General features: G+C 47.9%; 2 protein-coding genes across 7 annotated transcripts in view; one reads left to right on the top strand and one right to left on the bottom strand.

Moving 5' to 3' along the window:
* The first annotated feature begins 36 nt into the window (after positions 1 to 36).
* Esrp2 (epithelial splicing regulatory protein 2) lies at positions 37 to 6942 on the top strand. Of its 4 annotated transcripts, none has more exons than XM_046434693.2 (15): positions 40 to 396; positions 486 to 614; positions 2134 to 2247; positions 2359 to 2473; positions 2840 to 2938; positions 3148 to 3202; positions 3271 to 3381; positions 3454 to 3586; positions 3668 to 3710; positions 3869 to 4170; positions 4281 to 4493; positions 4601 to 4799; positions 4928 to 5114; positions 5545 to 5710; positions 5794 to 6942. In XM_046434693.2, the coding sequence occupies exons 1-15, from the start codon at positions 181 to 183 to the stop codon at positions 5815 to 5817; spliced, it is 2106 nt and encodes a 701-aa protein (XP_046290649.1). In that variant the 5' UTR covers positions 40 to 180; the 3' UTR covers positions 5818 to 6942. The 4 variants fall into 4 exon arrangements, with proteins under 4 accessions (XP_046290650.1, XP_046290649.1, XP_046290648.1 ...); XM_046434692.2 differs by having other exon boundaries at positions 41 to 396; positions 3274 to 3381; positions 5790 to 6942; XM_046434691.2 differs by having other exon boundaries at positions 41 to 396; positions 5790 to 6942.
* A 517-nt stretch (positions 6943 to 7459) lies between these two features.
* The window catches only part of Nfatc3 (nuclear factor of activated T cells 3), a 101183-nt gene continuing 96028 nt past the window's right edge, over positions 7460 to 12614 (bottom strand). For 2 of the 3 annotated variants that reach the window (XM_046434688.2, XM_058575846.1), the window contains one exon: positions 7460 to 9662. In XM_046434688.2, the coding sequence (XP_046290644.1) occupies positions 9541 to 9662 (122 nt within the window). In that variant the 3' untranslated portion in view covers positions 7460 to 9540. The remainder of the gene's footprint in view (positions 9663 to 12614) is intronic. The other variant, XM_046434689.2, reaches the window with a different exon arrangement.

Genomic DNA, 12614 nt, shown 5'->3' with positions numbered 1-12614 from the left:
CCCGCCCTGCGGGGCGCCGCGGGCAGATCTCGGCGCGCCCACCGCGCCAGAGGTGCCGCAGGTGCCGCCCCCAACACAAGGTGTCCCGCCCAAGCTCAACCGCGTCGGTCTTCCGACGGTGCGTACGTGCGCCTCGTTGGTCCGCGTGTGTGTGGCCGGGCGCCCCCTTGCTTTGCGGCCATGACTCCGCCGCCGCCGCCGCCGCCGCCGCCACCCCCGCCCCTGTCGCCTGGCCCAGACCCCGCAGTAGACTCCGCAGAAAACCCCAGTTCCGGGTCCGGATCACTGGTCGTGCTGTTTGGGGCCACTGCGGGTGCGCTGGGGCCGGACTTGGGCTCTGATGAGACCGACTTAATCCTTATAGTATGGCAAGTGGTGGAGCCGCGGAGCCGTCAGGTAGGGTGGAAACGAGGTGGCGAGGGGCGCCAGGAAACTTCAGGGCCCACGGAGCGCGACGGGTGATTGGACTACCCCGCCTGTCGCAGGTTGGGACGCTACACAAGTCTTTGATTCGAGCCGAGGCAACTGCACTGAGTCCACAGTGCCGCGAGGCGAGCGGGCTGAGCGCGGACAGCCTGGCGCGGGCCGAGTCACTGGACAAGGTGCTGCAGCAGGTGAGCGCCGGAGCCGGCGAAGATGACTATACACCCGGGCCGTGGGGATGTAAGAGAGAGCCGCGAGAGAGCGGCAGGAGGCAAGGCCTGGCGCACCGCGACCAATTGGCCGGGTGGTAGGAGAGGGTCTTGTTCTTTGAAACTTTGAGCTACTCCCACGTGTACGTGTGTATGTGTTGCTGGTGGCCTGGCCTTGCTTTTCAACCTTTGCGGGCATCCACTCCTGCTTTAGGGCGGGGGCAGGGGATGGCGGCTGCCAGATCCATTCCGAGTCGTTGACCAGCAGGGGAGGAGGCTGAGACGTCTCTAAACCTGCCGGGTCAGGTCTTCCAGAGCCAGCAGCCAGAATCGAAAGAGTCGAGGGGCCCTGATTTGGCCATAGGTCGCCCGGCTCTACGGCTCTCGTCCTCTGCCCGCCCCCCCGGTGGCTGCTGGAGCGGGGGCGTAGGGGCGGTGTCTGCCTCTAGGGCAGACGCCGCCAGGTGTAAGGTGCTAGTCCAGGCCTGTCCTGGTCGGCTGGCCAGGCGTGGGCGCTGTCCTTACCCTGTCTGGGGGCAGCCTGCCTGCTGAGTGCCTCCTGAGCCTGGCTAAAGAGGGAGGTGTTGCTGTTCTCTTTACTGCTATGCCATTCTGTGACTGACTCTTGAGTATAGAGCGTAAGTACCTTTACACGCACACTCTTTCATCTTTTTTGATGAGGAAGCACAAAGATTCTGAGTCTGTTCCAAAAAAGTTCCTGGCCTATCCCTCACCTGAGGGAGGTGCCAGGGAAAAGCTGGGTTCTTTGCTCTGCTAGCCTCAGGTTGTAAGGTGTCACAGAATTGGCAGGGGCAGGGATGGGGGTGGGATGAGGGTTTGTGAATTGGTGATTAGTGCTTATACCAGTTCTCTAGCAGGGATGGAGCCAGGGGGAGGGGCTGGGCAGCCTCCTGAGTGCACCTCCTCTGTGAGCAAACACTTGGTGCCAGCTGGTCAATAGGGTGTGGGTCAAAGCTCATGCTGCCCCTGGTGTTCAAGTGTGGAGCTCTGTCCTTGGAGTTTCTCTGTTCCTCTGGTTGGTTAGATCTGGAGGCGGGGCTGCCATTGACCATGAGCTTTCTGGCCTTCTGGCAGGCCTGGGCCTTCCCCCACCTGCCTGAGGGTGGTGCCTATTCAGGGACAGGTTTAACCTGCTTTGCTCCTCCCCTTCCACTGCTTGTCCCACCAAGTGTTTGCTCTGGCCCCTCTCCAGACTTCTGGAGTGTGTGTGATGGGGGCTTGGGTTATGTGACTGCCCTTATTTGGCCTGGAGGAGGCGACAGTGGACTGGGACTGGGACAGGGTTTTGGGGAGGGGGCTGGGACACAAGAGACAGGCCTCGCAGGTGTGGCCTCCTCCTCCCTGGGCAGGGTAGGGCTGAACATCTGGCTGAACCAGCTTTGCAACCTGTGCCCTCCCTCCTCCTAGCCCTAATTCCTGCCTACCTAGCTGTGTCTATGTGTGTGTCTTAACTGAATCTCTCCTCACTCCCTATCCCCAGTTCTTACAGCTGGTGAACAGGGATGTGGCTCTTCTGGGTGGGGACCCTTATGTGCTCTGCACTGATGGGCAGCAGCTGTTGCGACAGGTTCTGCACCCTGAGGCCTCAAGGAAGGTATGCCACTTAAGGCACAATATGTGGTAGGGTTCCCAAGACCCTTGTTGTCATGGGGGTGGGCAACACAACTCAGTTTCCTCATTCATCTCCTCTCCCATGTGCCCCCAGAACCTGGTGCTCCCCGACACTTTCTTCTCCTTCTACGACCTCCGCAGAGAGTTCCACATGCAGCACCCAACTGCCTGCTCTGCCAGGGACCTCACAGTGGCCACCATGGCACAGGGTATCTGTGACCCAACAGGGTTAAAGTGGAGGGACATCTACAGGCTTTTTTATGTTTCTAAGCATGTGCATGCTGCTGGTGGGTATTGTGAACACAGGCAAGTCTGCATTATCTGGAGTCTTTGAGGGTAACTATTTCTTTGTCTATGTTGGTAGACATTTGGGATATGAGCACATCTACCTGCATCTGGGCTGGGGACCTGCATTTGGGCTGGTGACACATGAACTGGGTCAAACCAGTGTGTTTGAGATTTTGCATGTATCTGGAGGGGACTTGGGCCTAGGTGTGAACATGATTAGTGCTCATGCTGGGTGCCCCATGGCCTCTTGTGCTGGGATTTCTTTATTGTCACTTCTCTATCCATAGATTTGGGACTAGAGACAGATGCCACAGAGGACGACTTTGGGGTCTGGGAAGTAAAGACAATGGTGGCCATCATCCTCCACCTGCTTGAAAGGCCCAGTGGTAAGGTTCCCTCATCCTGTTACTTTCTGTCAAGGTTGGTAAATGCCTATTCCTCAAAGTCCTCTTGCTCACTTGTGACCTCCTCTGAGAGAATACAAACCCCATTGTCAGTTCCTCAGTCAGCCCCCTCAACTGTCCTCTTTTTGTAGAGCTTTGTGGGGAGACCCCCTCCACCATACTCTGCTGACCCCCATGTCATCTCTTCTCAGGTCAATTGTTTTCAAAGCCCCAGGTGGTAAAGCAGAAGTATGAGACGGGGCCTTGGTGAGTATGGGAGTAGGGGTGGGGTGACAACAATTGGACACCCCTGACTTTGTGCCCTGCCCCCATAGCAGCAAGGCTGATGTGGTGGACAGTGAGACTGTGGTACGTGCCCGTGGATTGCCCTGGCAGTCATCAGACCAGGATGTGGCTCGCTTCTTCAAAGGGCTCAACATTGCCAGGTAGGTGTGGCAGGATGGGAGGGCCCAGAGGGCAGGCCTACCCAGGAGGCACTAACAGTGCTGGCTCCACAGGGGTGGTGTAGCACTCTGCCTCAACGCCCAGGGCCGCAGAAATGGTGAGGCCCTCATCCGTTTTGTGGACAGCGAGCAGCGGGACCTAGCACTGCAGAGACACAAGCACCACATGGGCATCCGTTATATTGAGGTGGGGCTTTGGGCCGGGAGTGAAGCAGGGTAAAGCTGAATCAGGCTGGAGACCCATGGGCTGTTCCCTTTGTATCCACAGGTATATAAAGCATCAGGGGAGGAGTTTGTGAAGATTGCAGGGGGTAAGTGTACCCTCCGCAGGGCCTAGCTCCCCTGCTTCTTGACCTGTATCCCACGCACCACTACCTCTTACCTCTCTGCTCCCCTGTATGTTTGGATGTTTGGAAGTACAAGAACGAAGATAGGTGACTCACAAGTTGACTCCTGTGCCCCAACCCAGGCACATCATTAGAGGTGGCTCGTTTCCTTTCACGGGAAGACCAAGTGATTCTGAGGCTTCGAGGACTGCCCTTCTCAGCTGGGCCAACAGATGTACTAGGTTTCCTGGGGCCAGAGTGCCCAGTGACTGGGGGAGCTGATGGATTGCTCTTTGTACGCCATCCTGATGGGAGACCAACTGGTGATGCCTTTGCCCTCTTTGCTTGTGAGGAGCTGGCACAGACTGCACTGCGCAGGCACAAGGGCATGCTTGGTAAGCGCTATATTGAACTCTTCAGGAGCACTGCAGCTGAAGTGCAGCAGGTGAGTACTCAGGGATCCTCACCCCACAATGTGCTCCTTCCCCAGGATGCACCTTTACTCCTCTGTGCCCCTGCCCTACTTGGTTGATAAGCCTGTTGTCTTCCTACTAGGTTCTGAACCGCTATGCATCTAGCCCACTCCTTCCCACATTGACTGCTCCACTGCTACCCATCCCATTCCCACTGGCAGCTGGGCCTGGGAGGGATTGTGTACGCCTTCGAGGCCTACCCTACACGGCCACCATTGAAGATATTCTGAGCTTTCTGGGGGAGGCAGCAGCTGACATCCGGCCCCATGGTGTGCACATGGTACTCAACCAGCAGGTGAGACTGCTGCTGGGAGGGGGAAAACTTGTGTTTACAGGTAGGAAGAGTTTTAGGGGTAAGGCACTCTTGCAAAAGACAGACTGCTTATAAGATGGTGTGTACAGGGCCGGCCATCTGGTGATGCCTTCATTCAGATGATGTCAGCAGAGCGGGCCCTAGCTGCTGCTCAGCGTTGCCACAAGAAGGTGATGAAGGAACGCTATGTAGAGGTGGTCCCCTGCTCCACAGAGGAGATGAGCCGTGTCCTGATGGGTGGCACCTTGGGCCGCAGTGGCATGTCCCCTCCACCTTGCAAACTGCCCTGTGAGTGTTCCCTGGGGCTGGAGAAAGAGGCATGTGGGGACCAGGCTGTTCTACGTCCCAATTTCTATAGTTGTCCCACCCAGAGCAGTACTGGACTCCATGCAGATGTATTCTCTACTTGCCTCTAGGCCTCTCACCACCCACCTACGCCACCTTCCAGGCCACCCCAACCCTTATTCCCACGGAGACAGCAGCTCTGTATCCCTCTTCAGCATTGCTCCCAGCTGCTAGGGTGCCTGCTGCCCCTACTCCTGTTGCCTACTACCCAGGGCCAGCCACTCAACTCTACATGAACTACACAGCCTACTACCCCAGGTATGCTGCTGCCAGAATCCCACAGACCATCTACTTGTCCTGGTTTGGGGAAGGATTGTGATCCCTTTCTGGCCCAGACAACCCAAGGTCTGTTGAAGACTGGACTTTATTCTGAGATGACAAAGGAGTAAAAGGTATGGGCTGGCTGATGCCATCTGTAAAATAGATGGGAGATGATACTGTAGAGCCAATGGTTTTATTTTTTATCACCAGGGATTGAACCCAGGGGTGCTTTACCATTGGGCTACATTCCCCAGCCCTTTTTATTTTGAGACATCTCACTAAATTGCCGAGGCTAGCCTCAAACTTGCAATCTCCCTGCCTCAGTCTCCCACGTTGCTGGGATTACAGGCATGTGACACCTAAAGCCCCTGAAGAAGGAAGAAATGAACTAAGTACAAAGCACAAACACCTGTCTTTCCCACCCTAGCCCTCCAGTCTCTCCAACCACTGTGGGCTACCTCGCCACACCCCCTGCTGCCCTGGCTTCTACTTCCACCTCAGTATTGTCCCAGCCAGGAGCCCTGGTGCGCATGCAGGGTGTCCCATACACAACTGGTATGAAGGATCTGCTCAGTGTCTTCCAGGCCTATCAGGTGAGGTTGTATGGCTTGAGGAATTTGGGGTCTGGCTGAGTCTGGAGGTCCCTACCCTAAATCTGTGTTCTTTCTTCAGCTAGCCCCTGATGACTACGCCACTCTGATGCCTGTTGGTGATTCACCTCGCCCTGTGTTACAAGCCCCCAAGGAGTGGGTGTGCTTGTAGATGAGAAAGCCAGGAAATAAGCTGATATCTATCCTCAGCTAACATGCCTCTCCTGTGCCAAGAGCACCCTCAATCCACTGGCTTCTTTCTGGCTTGCCAAAGCTCTCAGAAGGCACATAGAGAAGACCAAACCCAGTTCCATCCTTACTTCTCTGCCTGTTCACCCCAAATATGATGGCTATCTTGCATCCAGGGCTTGGGGTCTGGAGACCTGGAGGGATGATGAGCATCTTGAATGGCACCCGGAGATCGGAGAGCATTTGGTCTGTTCTGCCTTTGGACTATGTCCTCAGATATCATGGAGCTCACAGGCACACTGCAGACTTGCTTTTCTTTTTAAAATGTAAACCCTGGTTCCCTCAATGTGTGACTCCTGGGAGAATCAAAGGGTCCATCCATCTGAGCCTTTAAATAGAGGTCCCAGTGCTCTACAATCCCTGTTACTCCTGTGGCAGGTAGAGAGGTGCAGAGAAATAGCTCCTGACCTCAGGACACTTAAACCTCAGAGACAACATTGTGCCAGGGGTGTCTCCACACAAGGTTAATAGCCAGCTGGGCACAAATATCAGATGGCAAAACCACAAACTCTTATGTGCTGCAGCATCCCTTGACAGCACTAGGGGGCAGAGGGCCCCCACACAAAAACTCAGGCTTAGATTTTAAAGGGGACTCTGAACTTTCCTATACCCAGCAAACACCATGGAATGTCCTTTGCACTCATTAAAGGGTGCAGAACTGAAGCCTCAAACGGAATTTAGAATTCTCTTTGTAAAAATCAACGAAAGCTGCTAACCAAGTGGACTTTCTAAAAGTCACAGTGCCCTTAATTTTGGCCTCAGTGAAGAGTTCCAACCAGCCTCAAGCGGAGAAAAACTCAAGACAGATTTTCAAAGAGACTTTTGATCTGTCTACCATTTATTATTTTAGCACTACAACTAAGGAGAAGCCTGAAATGTTGGCTTTTCTTCCCTTTGTATTTGTGTTAAGGAGCACTGCACTCCTATAAAACGTTTTGAAATATAAACTGTACAAGAAAACACAATCTCAAGTGCTGTAAACATAACTGAGAACAAGTTTCTTTACTGAACATCCATTTTATGAAATACAGGGTTCCAATCTGAGCCCATTTGGGCCTTAAAGATGACCAAGATCTTTTCTGAATGTCACACACAGGGCTTCACTGCTAGGCCAAATAAAGGTCTGGTGACAGTAGCTGGCCCTGGTGGGGTTGGACCTGGGGCGGCAGCAGCACCACATGTGAACCTAAAGAAACTTGTTCTTTTTAAAGCTGTTTTCAGCCATGTTTCTCTGTGCATCTCTAGTAAGCAGAAGGCTGCTTGTTTCATTCTTCAATCCAAGATCTAGCACAAGTTTAAGAGGGAAGGGGGACATGCTATCACATGTCCAGTTGCTTAGTGCTGCCACTAGAAGTTAGTTTGCATAGTCCAATGGATGTGTGCTTTAACATCACTAAGTTGCACAAAAATTCGTCTTTATCTACAGCGCCAGAAAATATTGTTGACTCTTACATGAAAGCTCTTACAAAGCTAATATAAAACTGCTTACATAGTATACAAAGCTCTATTTTAAAATTTAACTTTTATTTTAAATAGGAAAGCATTTCTAATGCTACAGGCATCAAGGTATTTAAAAGGCATCAAAAATTTGGTGCATAGCAACTCTGGATCACAGAGGCTTTTCTTCTTGAGTGCAGCAAAGCAACCCGCAAAAGGGTCTTGCAAGGACCCCACATGAGGCAGCTACCCTGGGGCAAGAGGGTACAGCAAGTCTGGCCATGTCTCTGAAATTTCACCTGAGAGGCCAACCCCCTTTCCCTCCAAAGGAAGTGAAGAGCTTCCAACCACAGGCCCTAAAGCAAATTTCACTATACCCATGCTGACACAAAATTTACTTTCAAATAAAATTTGAAAACACCCAGCTCCCAGAGAGGCTAGAGTGATTTGCTTAAGGATTGGACACTGTTTCTCTAACTAGTTTTAAGGGAGAAACCCATGATGTTTAAACAACAACAAAAGACCATACTTTCTCATTTTAGGTCAGTAGCTCCTACCCTGCAGGTGGCAGGCAACAAGCCAGCCCCTTGCTCAGGTCTGACTTAGCCTCAGAAGAGTCCTGGCATCTATGACCTACAATTCACTGGAATAACAACATCAATAATAACTTCAATCTGCCCAGTACACTGTCTTACATGTAGGCACTCAAAAAATTTGCTTCCTGAATAAATGAAAGTACATTATTTAATTTAAAAACATAATGAAAATTTCAAGGGCTCTGAAATAGGCCCAGAAACAATTAGTGAATCCCACTGGAGGGAGGGATATGAAGTGGGGTTTGAAAAAAGTACCCACCTTGGGTACCTCCTTTGGTAGACAGCAGGCTGGAGTTTGTGCTAGCCCCTGCTTTGGATGCCAGTCTCACCAGCAACAGCACCAGGGCGTCTTTGGTATAGAGGGTCAATTCTATGATGCCATCTCATTTTTTGGATGTACCTCAAAGCCTTTTAGAAAAAAGGCTGGGTTTTAGGTTTTAGGTCACCCACACAGGACAGGGTAGGCTAAAGTCATTTTAGGCTGTAAACAGAATGGAGGACAAACCTATGCTAGTGAGAATCTTAAAGCCTTTCCATATACAGTCCTGCATTTTCTTTGTTCATCCTAATGCATAGGTCAGTTATGCTCAGCTCCTGACATAGCTTGCCTGGGCTCTAGAAAAGAAAACTGCAAAGCCGTCTGAACCATCAGGAGGAAACTTGCTTCAATGGTGACAAGAACAAACTAAAAGCAGAAGTTCCCACTTGGAAAACGGTTTTGGGGCCAGGAAACACAAATGGGAAGAGCACTCTTACTGAATGCTAGTTTTTAAAATGGCAGGAACTGAAAATTACCTAGCTAATACGTCACCTTTCAGTGTCACCTATAAGTAGCCATCTTACCCATGGTCCTGAGGAAAAAAAGCAGTTTCAACATGCAGTCAGTATGGAGAGACTGCAGGAAGATTACCTATAAAGTTACAAAAAGGCTATGCTCTGGAATGTCTTTATATTCCAACACTTCAATGATGGAATGGTCTCATTTTTCTAATAGTTTACTTTTATAAAGAGTATGAGCTACATTTGGCTTTATTTCCTATGAATCTATGAAAGGCTTCAGGACACATGCCAAATTTCTGAGGCATTGGTATGGGCTTAGGATAATTTTTTTTGTTGTTGCTGTTTGCCTCTGGAAGGTTTTATCAAAAGTTCCTATTTTAAAAATATCATCAAAACTAAGGGGACCTTCAAATGACCAGGAAAACAGTACAAATTACCAATCCTAGTTACACAACAAGATCACCTGCAAAAGCAGCACCTCTGAAATGGAGAGCCTGCTGCATTCACACTCAAAGCACCCATCATATAAAAAGTATCCTATTTAAATATAAAAAATGCAAAGCTCTCTTCCCCACAGTTCAAATATAGCCTATACTGCTCCTGTTCTTTTACAAAATCTATCCAAGGCCTGAGGTGGAGGAATGCTGCTTTTCCCCACAGTGGTGAATCCAACGCCTGGCACCAATCCTGAAGGCCAAAAAGTTGGAAACCCAAGGTCCAAGAGAGCAACATGCTGAGAAGTTGGTGGATACCAGGCTGCAGTGAGAACTGTTAGAGCTCATCAGATCTTCCTAAATCCAGGGACTCAGGATCCAGGATGGGAGTGACTCTGCTCCCCTCTGAGCCTTGGGAAACAGAAATCTGGGACATGTCTCTCCCAATTATCTCGTTTACTGAAAAAGAAGAAAAGAAAAAGTGATGAGTGACCTCCAAGTGACGCCACAGGCTTTACACTAAGTTCTCCCTCAACTATTTCATTTCTAAGGCTTTCAGTAAAGGTTAAAGGAAATGCTTGGAAGCCTGCTCCTGAGCTGAGTGAGTGAAAGACCAAAAAATAATTTCCCAAGTGGCTTCAGATTTCTTTCTCTCCCTCTCAGTTCTGTTTGGACTGGAAAGGGAATGGCTAAGAAAATCTTTTTATCAAATCTCCAAAGGCTCACGCTCTACAGGAAAGGCTATGTTATAAAAAATATGAAATAAGTGTTCACTTTAATCTAACCTTTTTCTAACTTGAATTCCTTTGGGAAAAGTTATCCTTTTCTAATTCCCACAGTTCCAATCTATGAAGTGAATGAAAACGAATGCTTTGGCCAAAGTAAAACCACAAAGATGTGGGTTTTTTTTTTCTGTTATCCTATCTAATACAAATACCTTTTTTAATATGGGACATCGTACTTGTTTGTGGTCCTTTCTGATTGTAGGCTTTTGTTTTCTTTTTATGGTACTGGGGGATTGAACCCAGGGGCACTTAACCACTGAGCCATATCCTCAATCAACCCTTTTTAAATTTTGAGACGGGGTCTTGCTAAGTTGCTTAGGGCCTCACTAAGTTGCTGTGGTTGGCTTTGACCTAGCAATCCTCCTGCCTCAGCCTTTCAAGACACTGGAATTATAGGCATGTGCCACTGCCATGCAGGCTCTTGTTTTCCATCAGTTTCTTTGATGTGTGCCAAGTAACTTAGGGAGCACACTGCTCCATGAGGCCCAGTGCAAAGAATTTACATCTTAACCAATAAAAAAGGGAAAGAAAATCCCAAATCCCCTAAACAAGCCAGGTATGGTGGTACATGCCTATAATCTCAGCAACCGGTGAGGCCAAGGCAGGAGGATCTCAAGTTTAAGGACAGCCTCAACAATTTAGCAAAACCCTCAGAAAATTACAGAGACCTTATCTCAAAATAAAAAATGACAAAGGACTTGGTATATACTCAGTGATAAAGTATTCCTGGATTCAATGCCTAGCTTTAAAATAAAAAAAACTAAATCTCCTAAATAATAAATTTTAGTTCTCTGTCTTATTTCATGCTATTCAACTAAAAATTCTATACTAATTCCATTCCTAGGCATATACTCAAGAGAACTAAAATTAGATATCTACATAATCTTCATAGCAACCCTTTAAGTGAACTACTATCCTCCTTTGTTGATGAATTAAATAAGGCTGTAACAGTTCACATAATTTGTCTTAAGGTTACATGCTTAGTGAATAGTGCAATTTGTCTTAAAAAAAAAATACCTATCATACTCTTGGAAGTCAAAAGCATAGTAAGGCAGGAAAATGATTTAAATTAAAAAAAAAAAAATGACCTGGGAAAATGTGGTTATACTAGAGAGCAAGTATGATAGTTAAGAAGAAATCCATGGGCAAAGGGCTATAATGTGTCAAAGCAAGAAGAAATTTAGACACAGTCATATTAGACCTCAAAATGTGGGAGAAGTTTTGCACTCAAAAATTTTATTCCACTGAAAAGCAGAAGGCTGAAAATAACAAGTCAGAGTAGGTTTGTGCTCTAATAAGAAAATACCTGGGAAAGCAAATATGGATGCTGATGAGCAGTCTAGAAATTAGGTTTGGTTTGAATTTAGCCTTTGCCACCAATTTCAAGCATGTTCTTTGACAAGTTACTTTTCATATCTAAGACTCTATTTCCTTATGTATACAATGTTGGTACTGGACTAGTGAAATCTCATGTCATGGGATGAGATGATATATGCCTGTAATCAGAGCTACTTGGGAGGCTGAAGTGGGAAGAGCACAGATTAAAGGCCAGCTTGCACAATTTAGCAAAATCCAGTCTCAAAAAAAAATTTTTTTTAAGTTGTAGATGGACACAATAGCTTTATGTATGTATGTATCTATGTATGTATATGTGTGGGTGGGGTATTGAGGATCGAACCCAGGGCCTCATACAAGGCAAGTGCTTTACCACTGAGCCATAACCCCAGCCCTCAAAATAAAATTTTAAAAATGGACTAAAGATGCAGCTCAGAGAGTGCTTGCGTAGCATACACTCTCTAGGGAGGGGGAGCATCTTTCTGTTTTGTTTGTTTGTTTGTTTGTTTGTTTTTTGGTACCTGGGATTGAACTCAGGGGCACTTGACCACTGAGTCACATTCCAAGCCCATTTTTGTATTTTATTTAGAGATAGGGTCTCACTGAGTTGCTTAGTACCTCACCATTGCTGAGGCTGGCTTTGAACTCATGATCCTCCTGAGCCGCTGGGATTATAGGCACATGCATGTGCCTATAATATGTCAGCAACTTTCAAGTGATAACACTCAGATGGTATAAAGAGAAATAAAGATTTGATTGCCAGACATAGTGTTTCATACCTTATTCCAGCTACTCCAGAGTCTGAGATCAGAGTTTCACAAGTGTAAGGTCAGCTGGGGCAACTTAGTGAAACCCTGTCTCAAAACTAAAATTTAAAAGGGTAGGGTGTGGTGGGGGTGGCTGGGGATGTAGTGCTAAGAATGTTTATCCAGCATATGCAAGGCCCTGCATGAATCAACCCCAGTACCCACAAAAAAAGAGAGAAAAGGAAAAAAGAAAAAAAGGCTTAACTGAGATTAGCACTGAATGTATATTGAAAGAATTAGGGATTAGAAGCCAAAGGGATTTAATTACAAAACAGTTACAAAATTATTCAATGATTATCCAATAGTCAAGAATTGACAATTTTTGAAAGTAACTGGTACAGATTTATAAAGGTCATAATCAGATGGTTTTAAAATAAATTTGCCAGGCTAGAATCTACTGATCATTCATTGATAGCTGTTTGCAAAGAATAACAGAATATAACTTCAGCTTACTCCTGACTTGAGATGAAGCTTTGTGTAAGAAT

This window comes from Marmota monax, unplaced genomic scaffold (genome assembly GCF_021218885.2).
Source record: "Marmota monax isolate L192 unplaced genomic scaffold, Marmota_monax_Labrador192_F-V1.1 WCK01_AAM20220418_F8-fsc00024, whole genome shotgun sequence".
NCBI lineage: Eukaryota > Metazoa > Chordata > Mammalia > Rodentia > Sciuridae > Marmota > Marmota monax.
Note: the sequence above shows the minus strand (reverse complement) of the source record. Positions and strands in the feature narration are given on the sequence as shown.